The sequence below is a fragment of the Lichenostomus cassidix genome, chromosome 15, assembly GCF_008360975.1.
Source record: "Lichenostomus cassidix isolate B80296 chromosome 15, HeHo_3.0, whole genome shotgun sequence".
Classification (NCBI taxonomy): Eukaryota; Metazoa; Chordata; class Aves; order Passeriformes; family Meliphagidae; genus Lichenostomus; species Lichenostomus cassidix.
Window position 1 is genome coordinate 9,951,830 of NC_139496.1, and position 18,238 is coordinate 9,970,067.

The following is an 18,238-nucleotide window of genomic DNA, read 5'->3' on the forward strand; positions in this document are numbered from 1 at the left end:
GTGAGTTTCAGAAACAGCCTCTGAGACAAATATCCAAATCCCCTTCCCCCCACTGGTGCATTTCCAGCTCTGACAATACACGTGGCAGCCCTGCGTGCTGGGGATGCATTGTGCCCCCTCTGTAGGTAAACAGCAGACAAGTGGGAGTGAGTTGCTTCCTTCCTGCTTCCAGTTGCTTAGCTCAGGCATGATATGAGAACCACCTGAGAGTGAGAGAGAGACTTGGCAAACAGATCTGCAGAAGTGCAAAGGGAGAAGATTTTCTAGCTGCAGAGGAGGTGAGATGAGGGAGAGAAGCACATCTCTATCAGAGAGGAGAGACAACTGAGAGTGTAGGAATGGAGAGAGGTCAAGGAGAAGGGACCCTCTGGATGGCATCTGCTTTGTCAGCTGGCCAGGAACTGATGAGGTAAAGGGAGATTTTTGGCAGAGGCTTAGAGAACACTGTACTGAGTGCCTGGGATGTGCAATGAAAGAAAGTCAAATCCTCAGTTCACAGCGCTGCTGTTATGCATCCGAGGTTCTCTACATGTCTCGCACTGGGCAGAATAAGTGTGTGTACTTGATCCTGGCTCTCACCAGCTTCTTCAGAGAGCGTGGCTGACTCCTCTCTGTCTCTGCAGAGGAGCCACTAGCAGCAACAGCAGGCATTTATCTGATAAGCACAGCAGCATTCACCTTACAGTATTTGTTTTCTCTTCCCTGCAGTTCATGGCACAGGGAAGAGCCGGGAGCAGCTCCCCTCCATCCACAGCCTCCAAGCCTGGCAGTCAGCTGGATACCATGCTGGGGAGTCTCCAGTCTGACCTGAATAAACTGGGTGTAGCTACAGTTGCCAAAGGTGTCTGTGGAGCCTGCAAGAAGCCTATTGCTGGGCAGGTGAGTTGAAGGTGCTGTCTCATTGCTGAACCTTGGGCTGCAGCTGGGAGTAACGGGGAGGGCTGTTTCGTGAGACTGGAGAGACTGGAGATGCTGGAGAAACTGAAGTACTCTATTTATCCACTGGCTAGGTACGCTGTAAGCTCCTCCAGTGACCTCTACCCTGCCCCTGAGGGACTGCCCTCTCCTGAGATGATAGGTAATTCAGTTTTCATGCTACCCCAGTCCAGGGCTCACTTGAGTAGTAGAACTTGTCATTCTTGCTGACCTCCAGCTGGTATCTTGTCATGTGCTCTAGGGGAGGGGGAGATAGAGTTGTTCTCCATAATTTGTCTTCCCAACAGGTAGTTACAGCCATGGGGAAAACTTGGCACCCTGAGCACTTTGTCTGCACCCACTGCCAGGAGGAGATTGGGTCTCGGAACTTCTTTGAGCGGGATGGGCAGCCCTACTGCGAGAAGGACTATCACAACCTCTTCTCCCCTCGCTGCTACTACTGCAATGGGCCCATCCTTGATGTGAGTTCCCTGGGGGAGTCATGGTGCTGGCAACTTGCTGCAGGCCTAGGTGTTAAAAATTCCACTCCACTCATGTATCCTGGGTGGAAGATTTTGTTCAGGGACTTCTGTATTTGCTTTGTCCTTGCTTTGAAATGGAAACAATTTGACACAGTCAAATTCTTACACTAGTAAGAATTTGTAAGAATAGTAAGAAGAGTGGAGTAAGTCCCTCTTACCTTTGCTGATGTTCCTTCAGAACCCCACATTGCTCTGTCATTCTGGAAATGATTCCTCAGCTTTTGTTGTTGGTAGCCTGTGGTAACAGGCACCAGTGCTGGTCCTGAGGACTGGATGGGGCCCTGTGTAAGGGAGGAAGCAGTGCCTAAGATCCTTTTAGGGTAAAAATAGTGTGCAGTGGGGAAGTCTGAACGAGCCAGAGGCAGGGGCGAATTGACTCCGCTCTCTAAAAGACAGACTATTTTAATGCTTGCTCTTGTCAGCACCAACATTCATGTGTTCTCCTATCCCTCCAGCCCCCCTTTACTCACCTCCAAGCTGAAGCCATCATTTACATAACTTGCAATTTTTGTCTTCTGAACAGAAAGTGGTGACGGCTCTGGACAGGACATGGCACCCTGAACACTTTTTCTGTGCCCAGTGTGGAGCTTTCTTTGGACCTGAAGGTATTGCTGGTTTATGCAAGGGGAAAGCAGTCTCCTCCCTGAACTGCAGACAAGGGTGTATGGCAGAGCTGCTGCTAGGGGACAGCATGAAGCATCACAGGGGAACTACTGGAGTTCCAAGGGAGCTGTTTATGGGGGAAGGATGCTGCCAGTAATCATGGCTTCTCCCCAGGGAGGAAGAGCATGCCTGTGCTGGGATGGGAACGGAACAGAAGGAGGAGCAGCTATAGCTGCTGTGTGTGTTAGCAAGGGGAAGGATGATCCTCCCCACACGGGTTACCTTGCACAGCGTGTGTGGCTACAGGTGAAGATGATCCCTTTGTCTCTCCCCTCCTTTGGCAGGATTTCATGAGAAGGATGGCAAAGCCTATTGCCGCAAGGACTACTTTGATATGTTTGCTCCCAAGTGTGGAGGCTGTGCCCGGGCTATCCTGGAAAACTACATCTCTGCCTTGAACACCCTGTGGCACCCCGAGTGCTTTGTCTGTCGGGTAAGAAACGCAAGGTCCTTTGCTGCTGCTGTACAACCCCTCTTTGTTTCCACCCTGAGGCATCTGGTCCCATATCGAGGAAAGGCATGGGGTAGTGAAGGGCAGCCAGCCCCACAAGATAAAAACATGTCAGCAACCAAACACCTTCTTATTCTCTGCCTGTTTATATTAAACTTCGGAGTTGCTTTGCTCTTTCTGTTTCCAGCTGCAATTACAGGCTTCTGCAGCAGCTCACAGATAAACAGAGATATTTTCTGTGACCTTTAAATAATTATAAACTAACCTTCTCTCTGAGCACTTGCCTCAGCAATCAGATTTTGAGGATGTTTCTCCCATGCTCCATCTGACAGTGTAAACTGATGAGACTGACCTTGTTCAGACAAACATGCAAGTCAGTGAAATAGTGGCAGGCTCCATACAACAGGCATAATAAACAGGAATACTGCAGATTAAATGCTTGGCACTCTTTCAAAGAGCATTGCAAATATTAACTCTTACAGTCCCCAAGAGATGAGCCAAATCAGCCACTGTTTCCTAGAGTGGGAGAGAAGGGCAGAAACCAGATCAGGCATCCAGAACCACAAGCTGCTGATTCCTGGTGTGATGCTTAGAGCAGACTGTCACTTGCCTACTGGGACTGTCTGTGGTTCCTGCAGTGGTGTGCAGAGTGAGGCAGAAGCTGGGCCTGACTGGGGCAGGGGGGGCTATGCCTTCTTGTGCAGAGATTGAGACTTTATTAAGCAGTTCTGTTTTCCTTTCCCCCTGCTGCGGCCTGAATTAGTGGGGCCAGCACAGATTTCTTCCAGGCCACAAGATGTGATTCTCTTCCTGTTTCTGCTAAAGCGGAGCAAACTTTTCAGCTGCCCTGCTGACTGAGGGAAAAGATTGTTTACTGAAGTAACTGTCAGCATTAGCAAAGTCTTGGATTTGCTGCAAGCAAACTGCATTCCCCCTGATACTGCAAGTGTTCAGCTGCCCGTGACCCTGCATGCTGGACTCCTGTCCATATGCTGGGGTCCACCTGTGTGTGATACTCAGTGTCCTCCCTGGGAAAGAGCACAGCAAAACCAGGGTTTGGGAAACCGGCTTCTCCTCTGGGCTTTGCTGCTGATATATTTGGTAAATCTGGCAGTGTGCTCAACTCTTCTCCTCACTCCACTGCCTCAATTTCCTACTCCCATAAGGAGAGGAGCCTCCCCATGGGGAGACTGGTGGGGATGGTGGGTGCTTCTGTTGAAGGTTCTGCAGTGAAGTGTCCTCAGCTGCCTGACACTGAGGGGGAGGAGGAGCTCTGGACACTTACTAGCATATAGCTGGTGTAGCTTCTTCCCCTTATCTATTCAACATCATTAGCACTACAGAACAAACAGTTTCTCCCAGCAGTGATCCGTGTGTAACTGGGGGAGATGTTTCAGGCTGGACAATTCTTTGCAGAGTGTACCTGTCTAATGCCAGCCATTCTGGAGAGGTCACTTGTAAAGATTAATTGTGCCTCATTTTCTCAGCTGGAACCAGTCCCATGCTCATCAGGATTCTGCTGCATGAAAGTCTGTGTTGGTCCTTCTGCTTGCCCTTGCAGGGAAGCTGGAGTGCTGGAGTGAGGAAAAAAAAAACCCAGGGAAAGGTGCTGCAGTGTTTCCCATCTTGGGGGAGAAATGTTCTCTTTTCTCCTGGCTGGACACATCTGGTAGCTCATCCATAGTATTTGCTCTGTAGAAGTGAAGCCAGGTGGGGGAAGGAGCTGGTTAATTCCCTTGCTTGTGTCTGTATCTGTTCATTTCTCAGACATTTTTTGTAAACTCTTCTTAATGGACAGAGTTTGGCACTGGATAACAGGACAGTACTTAAAGGCAGCAGTTCACCTGCCCACAGCACAGCTGGCCTGTACCACAGAGCAGGGGAGGCTTGGGTAGCTGCCCCTCCCCACACCCCCAGCTTCTCATACAACCTGTCCCCTTTGCTCTGTCCTGCTGCAGGAGTGTTTCACCCCGTTTATCAACGGCAGCTTCTTTGAGCACGATGGGCAGCCCTACTGTGAGGTGCACTACCACGAGCGCCGTGGCTCGCTCTGCTCCGGCTGCCAGAAGCCCATCACAGGACGCTGCATCACTGCTATGGGCAAGAAATTTCACCCCGAACACTTTGTCTGTGCCTTCTGCCTCAAGCAGCTCAACAAAGGAACCTTCAAAGAGCAGAACGACAAGCCCTACTGCCAGAACTGCTTCCTCAAGCTCTTCTGTTAGAGGCACCATAGATGGGCGCTAAAGCATCTTTTTGCCACCCCCTTGGCAGTTCTGTCTCTCTGAACATTACTGTGATTTAGGAACCTTACCAGGCAGGGGAGGAGGGGGGTGGGGGGTGGGGAGTGCTGCTATGGAGAGGCAGTAGATCCAGAGAAGAGATGGACCATTAAACTGGAAACGCCCTTGCTGTGTCTCAGTAGAGAGAGGCTGAGATCCCTCATTACGGTGTGTGTGTGTCTGTGTGTGTGACTGACAGCTGAGCTTAGCTCGAGAGCTCCAACAGGGAGATTCTCCCAGCCCCCTCCTGGCAACAGGAGGCTTTGCCAGTACATTTCAGCCTGTGTCAGCTCTCTGAGCAAATTTGTGACACTTGCAGACAACACAACCCTCTGCTTTGACACCTCCTTCTCAGGCTTTTGCCTGCATGTGTGCAGGGTGAGCGACAGCACAGTGAGGGCACCCTGTGACCTCAGTGCCACCCTGGCTTTGCTCACAAAGTCACACGGTGCGTGTGACCTGCTAACACCAGAGCATCAGCACAGGCAGCAAAGACCCTGCAAGGGTCTCTCCAGTTCCATTACACTGTAAGGAGATAATACCACTTACTCTTTTTTTTTTTTTTTTTTTTAATTAAGAGGAATCAAAATGTTACTGTGTGGGGTGTTTTTTCTTTTTTTTCCCTAGTTTGTTACTCCCTTTCTCAATGCCTTTTCTCAGCACACTGGAGTAGGAGGTGGGGTAAGCCCCGACCATCCCTTGGCACTGTTGTGCTCTCTTGTGGGGACATCCCGTGCCAGGCAGCTCCATAGGCACCCAGGCCAGCTCAGGGCATCTGCTCCCCTCACCTGCTGCTCCTGGGAGAGAGGAAGAGGCATTACCCCTTCTTTAAACACAGGTGCAGAGAGGTCAGAGCACCCTTTTTCATCCATCCCTGTCATGAGCGAGTGTGACATGCCTGTGTTTATCCGGCCTGAAACTCTCCCATCTATCAGGGCCTGAATCTGTCACAAGAGTGGGGAGAAGGAGGGGTTTAAGAAGCCAGGAAAAAAAAATCCTAAATTTATATTCTTTCTTCTTCCAGTTTGCTAATGAGACCTATTAGCCCCTTGGCGTTTCCCTTTTCTGTGCTCTTGTTAAACATGTTCTACTGAGAGATGCTACAGCAATAATCTTTTATATTGACTGTTACTGGTATAACAAGTCCTGGGGGTCAGGTGTGCATGACACACTTGGAATTTTACTATCAAAGTGAATACTGTATCCTGTCTTTGATAAGAACTGTAGATTTCTACACTGATTTTGAATTCATATCTAATTTACTTTTAATCCTCTTATACAGAAATTGGTTTTGAAGTGATTTTTAAGAAAGCAACTTTTATATCAAGCTGTGCTGTTCTAGGCAGTGTGCCAGTTGTGCTGGCTTACTGCATCTGTAACCTCAATGCTTTGTTAAGCCTAACTAACATTCAATATTTCCTTTTTGTTGCGGGTTGGGAGGGGCTGGAGTCTATGGGGAAGGGAGCATGACTTGTATTTTTTTTCCCTAGCACAGGCAGGTGAACTGTGAATAGGTCTGGGTTTTCTTTTTCCTCCTCTGGGTCACCTACAAGTGTGATTTTGGTTTTATTGTAACCTGTAAACTGCTGTATTTGAATCACCTGCCGTTCTCCCAAAGCCCAGCTTCCAGGATGTTAAGAGTGAGTCTTGATGTGATGCTACAGGGGAAGGAGCTCAGAGCTTTGCCCTTGGTTTCTCCTCTTCAGCCACCTGAAACCACAGCAGGGTTAACTGGGGAAGGGGCTCCTTTTCTTCTGTGGAAGAAAGGTCTTGTGACTGAGGAAAAGAAACTGGGAGAGAGACTCTTCCTGACTAGCTGTGCAACTTTGGGCCAGTTACTAAACCTTACCGTGCCTCAGTTTCCCCATCTGTAAAATGGGGGCAGTTTAGCCTAGATTTGTGAGGTCATTCTGAGGCCTAGTTCATGTTTGCTAAAGTACTTTTAGGTCTCTGGCTGGAGAGTGCTATGGAGAGGGAAGCATTGCGCTGAAACTCGTGGTGGTGGTGGTCTGTGGTACCAGCCCTGGGAGTAGTGTTTGGAATTGCTGCTCCAGAGAGCTGCAGCTGTAACCATCAGCATCTGGTTGTGTTTTGCAGCTTGCCAGGTGCCTTATAGGGGTCCAGGGGCAGTTGTGTCAGAAAGCAGCCCTGGAAGCCATGGGTCACCGTCCCATGTAACCTCATCACGGTGCTGTGCTGCCCTGCTCAGGTCACTGAAACTGTCCCACTGCTTTCGCCCGACAAACAAACCTCATTGTGTGGGTGTGAGGCCAGAGGGAGCTGTGGGAGCACTAGAGCTATGTCAGCTGGGCTGAGCATAGCTCTGGGAAATTCTCGAGGCAAGAGTCCTTAGGCATTTGCCTTTTCATCTTGTAAATCTATTTGACTTAAAATGGATGTTCCTAAGCTGCCTGTGTTTATCTCGCTGGAAAGGTCAACTCCCTTGGTGCTGCTGAGGGGACACACAGCTGTTGTGTGGAAGTGCTGGAGAGGGGTGAGAAGATGTCAGAAACATCTACTGGCACTGCCACTTTGTGTGACACCTGCAAACTGTGTAATCCTGTGCCTCAGTTTCCCTGTCTGGGGAGTCTTTAACCTACCTCACTGCTAGTTGAGGCTGTGTCAGTGACACTTGTGGCACACCTGGGTGCAGGGTGCTGTGAGGGGTGCGTGGTGCTGAGAGGGGGCTCCTCTGGCCTTAGTGCTTAACCGGGATAATTTCACACTCACCTCCTGCCTTCATCTGGTGCCTGATGTGCTGGGATGCCACACCGATGTTACTCTGCCAAATAACGCCTTCTGGTGGCTGCCGCCGCTGTGGGTGTCCAAAATGCCTGTTGGTTCATTGCAGACGGGGTTTTAGCGTAGCACAGCCGCTGTTGGGGTGTGGGGCTGCGAGGGCTGGGGATGGAGGTGCTCCGGGAGGGTCTGTGTGTGCTCCCCCTGGGGAAGGCCTCTCGAATCACGGCTGGGCTGGGCTGGGCTGGGCTGGGGGAAGCTCCGCTGGGTCGACAATTATTTGATTCTTTCCTCCCTTGTAAACTTCTAACTCCGCTTTTTTTTTTTTCCCATTTAAAATTCTTGCATTTACGCCAATAAAAATTTTATCCTTATTGTCACGGCTGTGTGGCGATTGTTTCCCGCGCTGAGCTCGTGAGGGAGCGGACCCGGGGCGGGCTGAGGGGCTGAGGGCGCGCGAGGGGAGGGCGGGAAGGGGTGGTGCGCTCCTCCGGCCGCTAGGGGGCGATGCGCGTCTGGCCGCGCGCGCTTTCCTGCGCCGCTCGCGCCTTCCGCTGGCGTCACGCGCCGCCCGCAGAGCGGCGGATGATTGACGGCGAGGGCAGCCAATGGCCTGAGGGGAGGCACAGCCGCGGCGCTCCGCTATTGGTCGTGAGCCGCGATATAAAAGGAGACAGGCCCGCCCTGCGGCCCTTCTTTCCCGGAGCCCTCGTGGAGGTGCGGGCGCGGCGCGGCGGCTCCGGGGCCCGGGTGGGGCTGGGCGACCGCGCCGGGGGGGAGCGGACCGGGAGCAGGAGCGGGGTCCTGGGCCGTGGCCGGACTGTGGGCTTGGGAGCGCTGGGCCCCTGGGCGGAGGGAAGGGAAGGGAAGGGTGGGGACCTACCCGAGCCGCTCTTCTTCCTGGCAGGTCCTAGCTCGTCTTTAAACCCACCGGGCGATCCTTGGAGCACCGCCGAGATGCCCAGGGAAGACAGGGCTACGTGGAAGTCCAACTATTTTATGAAAATCATCGTGAGTGTCGACTCGGAGCCCTCGTGGGGCGCTGCCGCCGCCGGGGCTGGCTCGGGGCAGCGGGAGCCGGGCGGCGGGGGTTTGTTAAGAGAGATGGGTGGGTGCTATGGTGTGTCTGAACGGGTACCTGGCACTAGGAAGAGACTTGTGATAGTCTAGATCAGGCCTCCTGAAAATTTGCCATGGCGCTTGCAGATGTGTTCAGGGATGTGACTCGATGGCTGAGTGAAAGATGCAGCTTATGGTACACCCAGCCTCACTTAAAGCTCAGCTTTCTCAAACTTCTGATAGACTTTTTTTACATTTTAACGTGTTGAGGTTTTAATGCTGCTCTGTGCATTGCTCCAATTTTGTTGTATAGTTATAGTGTTCCTTTTGCTGTAGCAACTCCTGGATGATTACCCAAAATGTTTCATTGTGGGAGCAGACAACGTGGGATCCAAGCAGATGCAGCAGATCCGTATGTCCCTGCGTGGAAAGGCTGTTGTGCTGATGGGGAAGAACACTATGATGCGCAAAGCTATTCGTGGTCATCTGGAGAACAACCCTGCTCTAGAAAAGTGGGTAATGCTGCCTGAGGGCACTTCTGGGTCCTCTGTCTTGGAGGAGGGGAGGTTGTTTGAGGAATAGAACTGAAGGCTGTCATCTTCTCTTCAGGCTGCTGCCTCACATCCGTGGGAATGTGGGCTTTGTCTTCACTAAGGAGGATCTGACTGAGATCCGGGACATGCTGCTGGCTAACAAGGTAAGGGAGATTAGCCTTCATTGTGTGTCAGGGTTGATACAGAATGAAAAATAAAATTGAGTCTTCATGGTGGACACCTGATTAGTAGAAGTCATCAAGGGCTGGAAATTGGCCGCTGCAGCCTTAGACAAACTGCTTAAGTTCAGCTGCCTCACTTGTGTGTTGTCCATCCTGGAGAAGCATGTTAGGGAGGAGGTGATCCCACAAGATCTCAGGTGAGCATTCTTGCAGCTTCTCTTCTCCCACCTCTCAGGTGCCAGCTGCTGCCCGTGCCGGTGCTATTGCTCCTTGTGATGTGACTGTGCCGGCCCAGAACACAGGCCTCGGGCCCGAGAAGACCTCCTTTTTCCAGGCCTTGGGCATCACCACGAAGATTTCCAGAGGCACCATTGAAATTCTGGTCAGTGAGCTGCGTGCTGTGGTTGTAGAAGCTGCTCCTTGACTAGGAGGCCTTGATTGTGGCAACTGAGGGAGCTGTGAAGGCCAGAGCTCCCATTAGTGCCAAGACACTGTATGAGCAGTGTGATTATTGCGCTTTGGGATCTGGAAGGAGGGTGTCTGGCTTGGCTCCAGCTTGCAGTGTGGGGGGATTGAAGTTCTCAGTCAGATTTCCATGGGTAGGCTCTGTCAGGAACTCTCAAGTGAGCTACCTGTAGGTAATGCAGACAAGGTGCTGCCTTTCTCCTGGCTGACCTGGACCTGCTTATATGGTCTACGAGGATTTTTCCTCTTGTGGATCTGAATGGGGAGTGTCTTGGTTGTGCTCATTTGCTCTTCCAGTTCCACTGTCTGTGTTTGTGTCCATCTGCTTTGATGTGCTGGAATTTTGTGGTGTGTATTCACTCCTTTTCCCTGATCTCCTCAGAGCGATGTGCAGCTCATCAAGACTGGAGACAAAGTGGGTGCCAGTGAAGCCACCCTGCTCAACATGTTGAACATCTCCCCATTCTCCTTTGGGTTGGTGATCCAGCAGGTCTTTGACAATGGCAGCATTTACAACCCTGAAGTGCTGGACATCACCGAGGAGACCTTGCACAAGCGCTTCCTGGAGGTGAGTGCTACAGCCTGTGTCTCATGTTCTGTATCACTGCTCTGGGAGCCACCACTGCCCCAGAACAAAGTGTCCTGTCTCATATTTCATATGAGGTTCTGCAGAGCCAGGAGCTCTTCCTGGCTCCCTACAGAAACTACATGTCAGAGAGTGCCTTCCTGTAGGATTCTTTATCTGAAGATGGATCAGGCAGCATTTGAGGCCACTTAGAGTCATAGAATATCCTGAGTTGGGAGGGACCCACAAGGATCATCCAGCCCAACTCCTGGCCCTGCACAGACACCCCAGCAATCCTACCCTGTGCCTGAGAGCATTGTCCAAATGCTCCTGGGGCTCTGGCAGCCTTGGGGCTTCGACCATTCCCTGGAGAGCTGTTCAGTGCCAAGCACCCCCTGGGGGCAGAGTCTTTTCTTATTATTTCACTTCAGCCTCCCCTGACACAGCTTCATGCTGTTCCGTCAGGTCCTGTCACTGGTCACCAGAGAGCAGAGATCAGTGACATTTAAATCTTGATGGCTTGATTTCACTGGAGCTGTTACCTGTGTGCATTGCACACTGTCTCTCCTGTTGGCAGTGTAGAAATTGTCATCTGGACATCCTCTGCCATTGTTTCTAGTCCAGGTTATTTCTCAGAGCACAGAAATATGAGTCTGTCTCTTCACAGGGTGTTCGTAATGTTGCCAGTATCTGTCTGCAAATCGGGTACCCAACCATCGCGTCTGTGCCCCACTCCATCATCAATGGGTACAAACGTGTCCTGGCCGTGGCTGTGGAGACTGACTACACCTTCCCTCTGGCTGAAAAGGTAATGGCTGGCTCAGAGCTCTGCAGAGAGGGGTGTTAGAAATGCAGCCAGGCACATTCACAGCATGTCCTCTGGTTTGAGAGGACTGGGACCTGCCTGTCTGTGGGGGATGTATCCAGAACAGGGGCACTTGCTTCCCCATGTTGTGTGCAAATGGCAGGAGAAAGCTGATTTACCTGTGTTCCTTGTTCTCTGGGGTTGTTGCACAACATAGCTGAAATGTCTTTGATTCTATCTGGTAATGAGAAGTGGATCTCGTTGGATTCTGGCAAGCTGCAAGTGCTGCCTTTATCATTGCAAAAGTTCAGTCCGGCAAAATGTTTTGTTCCTGTGAGTTTACCTATTTTCCCCCTTTTGCAGGTGAAGGCCTTCCTGGCAGACCCCTCTGCTTTTGTGGCAGCCGTGCCTGTGGTAGCTGAAACAGCTGCACCTGCTGCTGCCGCTGCTGCTGCTCCAGCAAAGGAGGCAGCGAAGGAGGAGTCGGAGGAGTCTGACGAGGACATGGGATTCGGTCTCTTTGACTAACAGCAGCCACCATCTGTCTCTGTCAGAGTTGGCCCAGTGGAAGAAATAAAAAGCTATTTTACACCTTCATGTGTGCTTGCATCGATGGTGTGGTCTCCGTATCGCCTGGGGCTTGGGAAAGGTGTAACCCGAGGGGCCCCGTGCCCCAGGGCCATGGTTGTTCCTGGGGTCCAGACGCGGCGGGGGAGCGGTTGTGCCTCGGCCCTGGGTGTTGCATGGGAGCGGTTGTTCTCGGGGCCGCAGCGCAGCTCTCCCCAGCCGGAGCAGAGGCCTTGCCCGCAGCAGGTCTGGGCAGTGCCGCCTCCGCCCGCCCAATTCCCCCGCGCGGCGGGGCCGGAGCTCCCGGGACAGGCGGGCAGCGCCCATCGCGTGGCGCCGGGCCCGCCCCGGAAGCCGCTACCGGTTCCGGGGTCGCGGCGGAGCGATGGCGGCCGACACGCAGGTGAGTGCGGGACGGGCCGCGCAGGGCCCGGCCCGGGCAGGGGACGCCGGCGGGGGCTGCGCCCGGGCCGTTCCGAGTTCCGCTCCCGCCCCGCTGCGCCCTCGGCCCCGCTGCGGGGCCCGGTAGGCGCCCGAAGCCGCCCGGGGACGTGGCAGCCGGGGTGGGCCCCGCCGGAGCCGCCCGCACCGCGCTGTGCCCGGCCCGCGGGAAGGGGCCGCCGCCGCCGGGGAGCCGGAGCGGAGAGGGCACGGCGGGGCTCGTCCCGGTCGACGCCCGGCAGGAGCCGCGTCCCGCCCGGTTTCGGCCCCCTGGGTGGCTGCCCCCGGTGCGCACCGCCCGGCCGCGGCGTGACTGCTCCCTGTGCCCGGGCTGCCCGGGACCGCCGGCTTCACCCTGATGGGCTTGGGATGTTCCCAGAGCAAATCCCAGTCTGCTCAGCATCAGGTCCTTCTACAAATATTGCCTTTGTCCTCTGTATTTGTTTGCAGCAGCATTACTGGTATGCTGGCTTTGTAATGCATGTACATAAGCATCTTAATAAAAATAAAAAGCAAGTTGGTGAAGCCTGTCCCAGTGGCTCTTCTTGTGGAGGCTGGGTGGGTAGTCCAGATTTTGCAGTTTATGTAAGTCACTGAGATCCTGGTGAAGTCCTGTAGTAGTACACATAATTTAATTTTTCATTTCTAGATTTAGGATAATTTTAATACATTTTTCATGTCAGCACATTTCCCTGCTTGTGATTAAGCAGCATGAGTAAGTGCAGCTTGGTTTGAGTTTGCATATGATGGACTCATATAATTGAAAGGTTTGAAATAAGAGCAGGTCCCTAACAGCAGCTGGTTCTGTTGGTTCTGGTGGCAGTGATATTCATCATCCTTTGCAGCTCAACCCAGTCCTTGCTGTTCAGAGGTGCAGCCCTGCTTTCAGCCAGTTTTTAAGGGGAGCTGTGAGTGTGAAGTGGTCACAGGCACAGAGAGGCATGGATGGCCTTTAAATCTCAGGAAGCCACTGTTCGGGATTAACCTAGCATGTCAGCAAAAAGCTTCACTGAGAGCAGCTTTGAGGAGCTCTTTGAGAAAGACTGAAAAGGGAGGGAATAGTTTGGTTGAGTTTCTAAAGACATGCTCATTTTCTGCCTTTCCAAAAGATGATGATATAAAGTTGCTCAGTTTAAGAGCTGAATTTCAAAAGCCTTTCCTAGAGAGCTGTTTTGTATAAAAGCAGAAAACCTGTGAGTGTAGGTCTCCCTGGGTTGTCTGCAGTTCAAGTCCCACTTTGGAACTGCCTGGACTTCAGGAGATAACATACAGGGCAAGGTTGTTTGGATTCTAGAAGTTACTATTTTTTGCCTTTAAAGGTCCTGTTCTCCAGGTTATGGGTCTTAGCTCTTACTCTGTTACTTTTAGAGTGTAAGGGTAGCTCCAAGCTACTGAGCATGGGAGCACAGGTTAGCAGAGAGCAGTCATTCCTCAGCCTTGGGGAAAGAGTTTCACAATGTGTGATGCACAGTGACCCTTTCCTCGGCATGTGAGAGGACAGATGGGCACTGAGAGGTCATGTTCAGCAAGTGACATGTTCTGCTTGCCCTGGTTTGTGTTCTGTGGGTTGATATCAAAGGCAATCTGATGTTTTTTCTGCATTGTGGTTATAGATTTCTGACACACTGAAGCGGTTTGCAGTGAAAGTAACTACAGCCAGCGTGAAGGAGCGGAGAGAGATCCTCAGCGAGCTGGGAAAATGCATTTCTGGGAAAGGTAAAAGCTTGGGAGCACTGTTCTGATTAGCAGAGTGGAGGAAAATGTTAAAATGTTTTGTTTCAGAAGGCTGTGTGAGGGAGGGTTCTGGCAGTGTTTGGAGCCAGTACTCTGTCACAGGTTAATTCCAAGCATGGGTTTTGTGGGTAGTACAGAACCTCAGTTTTTGGCATATCTGCTTTTTCCAGTCAGTAGTTGTAGCACTGTGTATATTAGTTCTTCGTTAGTGTATTGGTCGAGTTTCTGTCATGACTCTTTGGCTGTTCTTTTAGTACTCACAGAATATTTAGATACACACATGTATAGAAAGAGGGAGAGTGGAAGATTTCAGATGGTCTTAACAAAACAGCTGAAACAATTCTTTTAAACTTCTCTAATTTTTTGAAGCGGCCAGTGTTTCATGCGTTCCAATTTTACCGTTACTTTTAAAAATATGCGTAAAAGGTATACAAAGAGCAAACTTTGATTATTGCAAACAATTTCATAGAAGTGAGCAGTTTACTGATTCCAGTCATTAAGTGAATCATGTTTGCGTTAAAGATTAAAAGCTTGTTGATTTATGAACAATTATTTGGAATTACCTTGTTACAGATCTTCCAGAGGGTGCAGTGAAAGGCCTTTGCAAACTCTTCTGCCTTACTCTGCATCGATATCGGTGAGTAAATTGGTGTGGAAAAGCTATATTGTTTAATCTACCAGTATTTGGTAGTTAAATTGTCCTGGAGCATCTGGAAATGTTAGCACGCAGTGTAGCAGAGATGTACATGACACCAAAGGATGTTGTCTTGTAATTAGGTTCTCAGGGGAGGTTTGACATGAAAATGTTTTCCAACATTTGCCTTGCATTTCACCTTTAATTTTTTTAATTAAAACTTCAATCCTGTGGTTCAGTTTGCAAGACTGAACACCCATGTCCTTGTGAAGCAAGGATGAACTGTCTTTTAGGTGCCTTTTAAACAATTTTAGGTGGGATTAAATTGTGGTCTGTTGCAGAGGAGCTGTTCAGAATCTGTTTCTTCTGCAGTCTGCCTGAGGGCCTCCACATAACTGCTGTCACTTGAGGAAGGGAATGGAGCTTTCTGTCAGAAACTTCTCCACTTTGTGGAACAGCAAGGATAAAAGTTACTAGACTGACTGCTGAAATGAGAAAGCAGAGCCCTTTGTGTGGTGCAGGGGTGGTAATGGTGCAATGAAGCAGGTTTAGAATGTTCATGATCCATGTTTGTCACCAGGGATGCGGCATCCCGCAGAGCCCTGCAGCTGGCCCTTCAGCAGCTCGCTGAGTCCCAGCCTGAGGCAACAGCAAAAAACCTACTGCACTCACTTCAGTCTTCAGGGATCGGCGGCAAGGCTGGAGTTCCCAGGTGAGGATGAGTGCCTTGTGTGAAAGCAGTTCTGAGTTGCTGGTAGTTTTCCTCCTGTGTTCACGAGTCTTCTGCTGCTGCATGGCAGAGGTGTTAAAAGCCTTTAGAGACAAAGCTGTTAATGCAGTTCAGATGTTCCTCTCTTACCTCTTCCATGTTGTCTGTCAAAGCAGAAGGAATATCCGGGTATAACTGCTGGTGGATTGGGTCTGAGTTATGGTTTTGCCTTTGTTAAACTTCAAGTCTGGAGAGATGAGGAACAAACTCTTTCAAGAAACAGTCTCCAAAATTACTAGGAAAGGGGATTTCAGCTGCCTCTTGTGCCATTTGGAAGCTCTGACTGTCAAACCAGAGCTGAAACAAATGGCTTCTGGGGGCTGATTATTTCCTTTAAAAACTAGACTTTAGCTGCATTTTTGTGTGATAAAATTGCCTGTCAGTCAGGTGCTGCTCTAACTTGGGCAAAGATGGGTCTGTAATGGTCTAGTAGGTGTAAGTTATGTCCTGGGAGGTGTAGATTTATCTTCCTCTCCCGTTTTACAACAGTAAGAGCAGTGGATCTGCAGCTCTGCTGGCACTCTCCTGGACATGCCTGCTTGTACGCACTGTCTTTCCAACACCTGACAAGAGACAGGGAGAAACATGGAAAAAACTGGTAGGTTCTTTTTGGTTTGCAGAAATACCCCTTCACAGATAAGGACTTCATTTCTAACGTGTTGAAGTTGCTGAAATGTTGCAAATAATTCTGAATGTAACAGAAAACACCAAGTTAAAATCCAGGTTTAGAGGGGCATTTGGTGTACTTTGATCTCTCCTGTTCCCTTAGAGAAAGAAGAAGGTGTATAAAACACGAGCGGGGCAGTCTTGCATCTGTGCAGTTGCCCTGCATACAGAGATGGCTACTGGTGCCTCTGAGGTGCATCTGCAGCATGGCATGAAGTCCTTGTGCCTGCCTTGAAATATCTGTGTGTGCTACTCTGTCATACGTTGTCAAGGAGCTTTTGCCTTCCTTTCACTTCCTTTAACAACACAAATGTGCAACTGTGCTCATAGCACCTCAGGATATAGTTGGAACAGATTTTAAGGAAAGATGTAATCTGTTTTCAGTGTTTCCAAAACTGGTAGGCATGGTTCTGTACAGAGGTGCAGGGTGAAAGCAAAGGCAGCTTGTTGGAAGAACTCAGATGACCTAAAGGCTTAAGCAGATTTAGTTAATCATTGGCATTTGGCATGTCTTGTTTGATACGAGCTCTCTGAGAAGCACAAGTGCATGAAGGTTTTCTTGGCTGTTGGCCTTGGCAGGTGGAGGTTCAGTGTTTGCTCCTTTTGGAAGTCCTGGGAGGGTCTCACAAGCAGGCAGTGGATGGAGCCGTGAAGAAATTGAACAGGCTGTGGAAAGAGGTGATGTATACATAATGTGTCATATTCTATACCTGTTCTGGGTTCTGTGATGTTAATGTGCCTTGCTGTCTTTCTCTTCAGAACCAGGATCTGGTGGATCAGTACCTCTCTGTCATTCTTGGGCTTGAACCAAACCAGAGTTATGCTGCAATGCTGGGACTTGTGGTGCAGTTTTGCACAGCCCAGAAGGAGATGGATATTATTAAACGATACAAGGTAAATATATTTTACAGCTTTTTTTGTTGGGGAATAAGAGGCATCACTTTTAACCATCAAGAAGGGACTGAATAGATGTCTTAGTGAGGCTGGTGCTTTGCATCTGCCCCTGGCTTCACTGTCTGTCAGTTCAGTAGTCCTGCACTTCTGACTGAGGCAGCTGGGGTGGATTTAGAGAGGAGGCTATTTGGTGTTGCCTGTGCATTTCTGTGGATGTCTAACCTGCAGCTTTCTGCCTTGGCCCTGTTGTGAGCATGAAAGGCAGCATGTAGCTGTCAGTGTGGTTTGAGTGTTGGGCTCAGGCTAGAGCAGGGAGTGCTCGTCTCTGCTTGGCTGGCTCTTTGTGAGGGTGGAAGCAAAGCTTCCAGAGGAGGAGGAGGAGGTGGTGAAGGAGGAGGAGGAGAAGAAGGAGGATGTGTGTCCATCCTGGCACTTGAGCTGTGTACAGGTTGAGATGTGGCTGTAATCTGGTGTTTCTTCTTGTTCAGAGTGCTCTCCTGGATTTCTACTTGAAGACCATCCTTATGAGCAAGACAAAGCCTCAGAAGCATGTGCTGGTGAGACACAGTGTTAAAGCTGCTTGTGCTGTTTCCCATGGTCAGCATTGTCCAGTGCTGAGTGCCCTGTCCCCTTTGCAGGACAGCTGTTCTCCGCTCCTTCGCTACATGTCCCATGCCGAATTCAAGGACTCTGTTTTGCCAACCCTGCAGAAATCCCTGCTACGGAGTCCTGAGAATGTAATTGAAAGTGAGTCTGTCATCTCTCTGCATTGCTCTGTCAAAGAGCCTAAGTCCTTAGAGGTCTGGAGCTGTTGGGGCAGTGTCGCTCTGGACTATGCTTTTGGTCCCATGAGCGCAGGCAGGATTATCTGGCATCCAAGGGTTAGATGTGGAGAAACAACATGTGTGGTGTGATCCCAAGTGTCAGGGTATGTGATAGCTACTGTTTGCACCGAGGACAGAATTTCACAGCTGAGTGCTAAGAATAATCCTGAATTATTCTGTCCATTGGGCATCAATTTAAGTAGGTTTTTTTTGTTCCTACTCCTTACTATGCTGTCTGCTCTTAATGTGAACTGTGGGGAAGAGTATTAAAATGCTAATGGCATATCACATTTTGTTAAGTAACCGTTTTATCTCTTCTGTCTTCAGCAATCTCTTGCTTGCTTGTATCTGTGAACCTGGATCTCAGCCAGTATGCTCTAGACATTGTTAAAGGACTGGCCAGTAAGTATTCTCATTTCTGGAGGGAACGATGAATTCAGAATAAAGCTTTTTGCAACTTTCTGGCTGTACCTGTAACAGCATGATTGCTGGTGAAGAGCTTGTTTCA

General features: G+C 50.3%; 3 protein-coding genes across 4 annotated transcripts in view; all 3 read left to right on the forward strand.

Moving 5' to 3' along the window:
• The window catches only part of PXN (paxillin), a 51,438-nt gene extending 43,466 nt beyond the window's left edge, over positions 1-7,972 (forward strand). For both annotated transcript variants that reach the window (XM_085076094.1, XM_085076093.1), the window contains 5 exons: positions 709-879; positions 1,224-1,397; positions 1,981-2,062; positions 2,405-2,553; positions 4,530-7,972. In XM_085076094.1, the coding sequence (XP_084932220.1) occupies positions 709-879; positions 1,224-1,397; positions 1,981-2,062; positions 2,405-2,553; positions 4,530-4,796 (843 nt within the window). In that variant the 3' untranslated portion in view covers positions 4,797-7,972. The remainder of the gene's footprint in view (positions 1-708; positions 880-1,223; positions 1,398-1,980; positions 2,063-2,404; positions 2,554-4,529) is intronic.
• Positions 7,973-8,166: 194 nt separating this feature from the next.
• Positions 8,167-11,798, forward strand: RPLP0 (ribosomal protein lateral stalk subunit P0). Its single transcript, XM_085076096.1, has 8 exons — positions 8,167-8,309; positions 8,500-8,603; positions 8,988-9,163; positions 9,261-9,348; positions 9,602-9,748; positions 10,214-10,399; positions 11,064-11,204; positions 11,565-11,798. The coding sequence occupies exons 2-8, from the start codon at positions 8,550-8,552 to the stop codon at positions 11,727-11,729; spliced, it is 957 nt and encodes a 318-aa protein (XP_084932222.1). The 5' UTR covers positions 8,167-8,309; positions 8,500-8,549; the 3' UTR covers positions 11,730-11,798.
• Positions 11,799-12,021: 223 nt separating this feature from the next.
• The window catches only part of GCN1 (GCN1 activator of EIF2AK4), a 38,219-nt gene continuing 32,002 nt past the window's right edge, over positions 12,022-18,238 (forward strand). The window contains exons 1-10 of the mRNA XM_085076091.1: positions 12,022-12,171; positions 13,823-13,925; positions 14,517-14,580; positions 15,158-15,289; positions 15,836-15,944; positions 16,592-16,690; positions 16,772-16,906; positions 17,395-17,463; positions 17,545-17,653; positions 18,058-18,132. Of these exons, the coding sequence (XP_084932217.1) occupies positions 12,154-12,171; positions 13,823-13,925; positions 14,517-14,580; positions 15,158-15,289; positions 15,836-15,944; positions 16,592-16,690; positions 16,772-16,906; positions 17,395-17,463; positions 17,545-17,653; positions 18,058-18,132 (913 nt within the window). The 5' untranslated portion in view covers positions 12,022-12,153. The remainder of the gene's footprint in view (positions 12,172-13,822; positions 13,926-14,516; positions 14,581-15,157; positions 15,290-15,835; positions 15,945-16,591; positions 16,691-16,771; positions 16,907-17,394; positions 17,464-17,544; positions 17,654-18,057; positions 18,133-18,238) is intronic.

Excerpts from the sequence above, each read along its gene's own strand:
- RPLP0 (XM_085076096.1), top strand. The coding sequence starts at position 8,550 with ATGCCCAGGGAAGACAGGGCTACGTGGAAGTCCAACTATTTTATGAAA. Across the intron at positions 9,749-10,213 it reads GAGGCACCATTGAAATTCTG|AGCGATGTGCAGCTCATCAA; the intron begins GTCAGTGAGCTG and ends TGATCTCCTCAG. Across the intron at positions 10,400-11,063 it reads TGCACAAGCGCTTCCTGGAG|GGTGTTCGTAATGTTGCCAG; the intron begins GTGAGTGCTACA and ends GTCTCTTCACAG.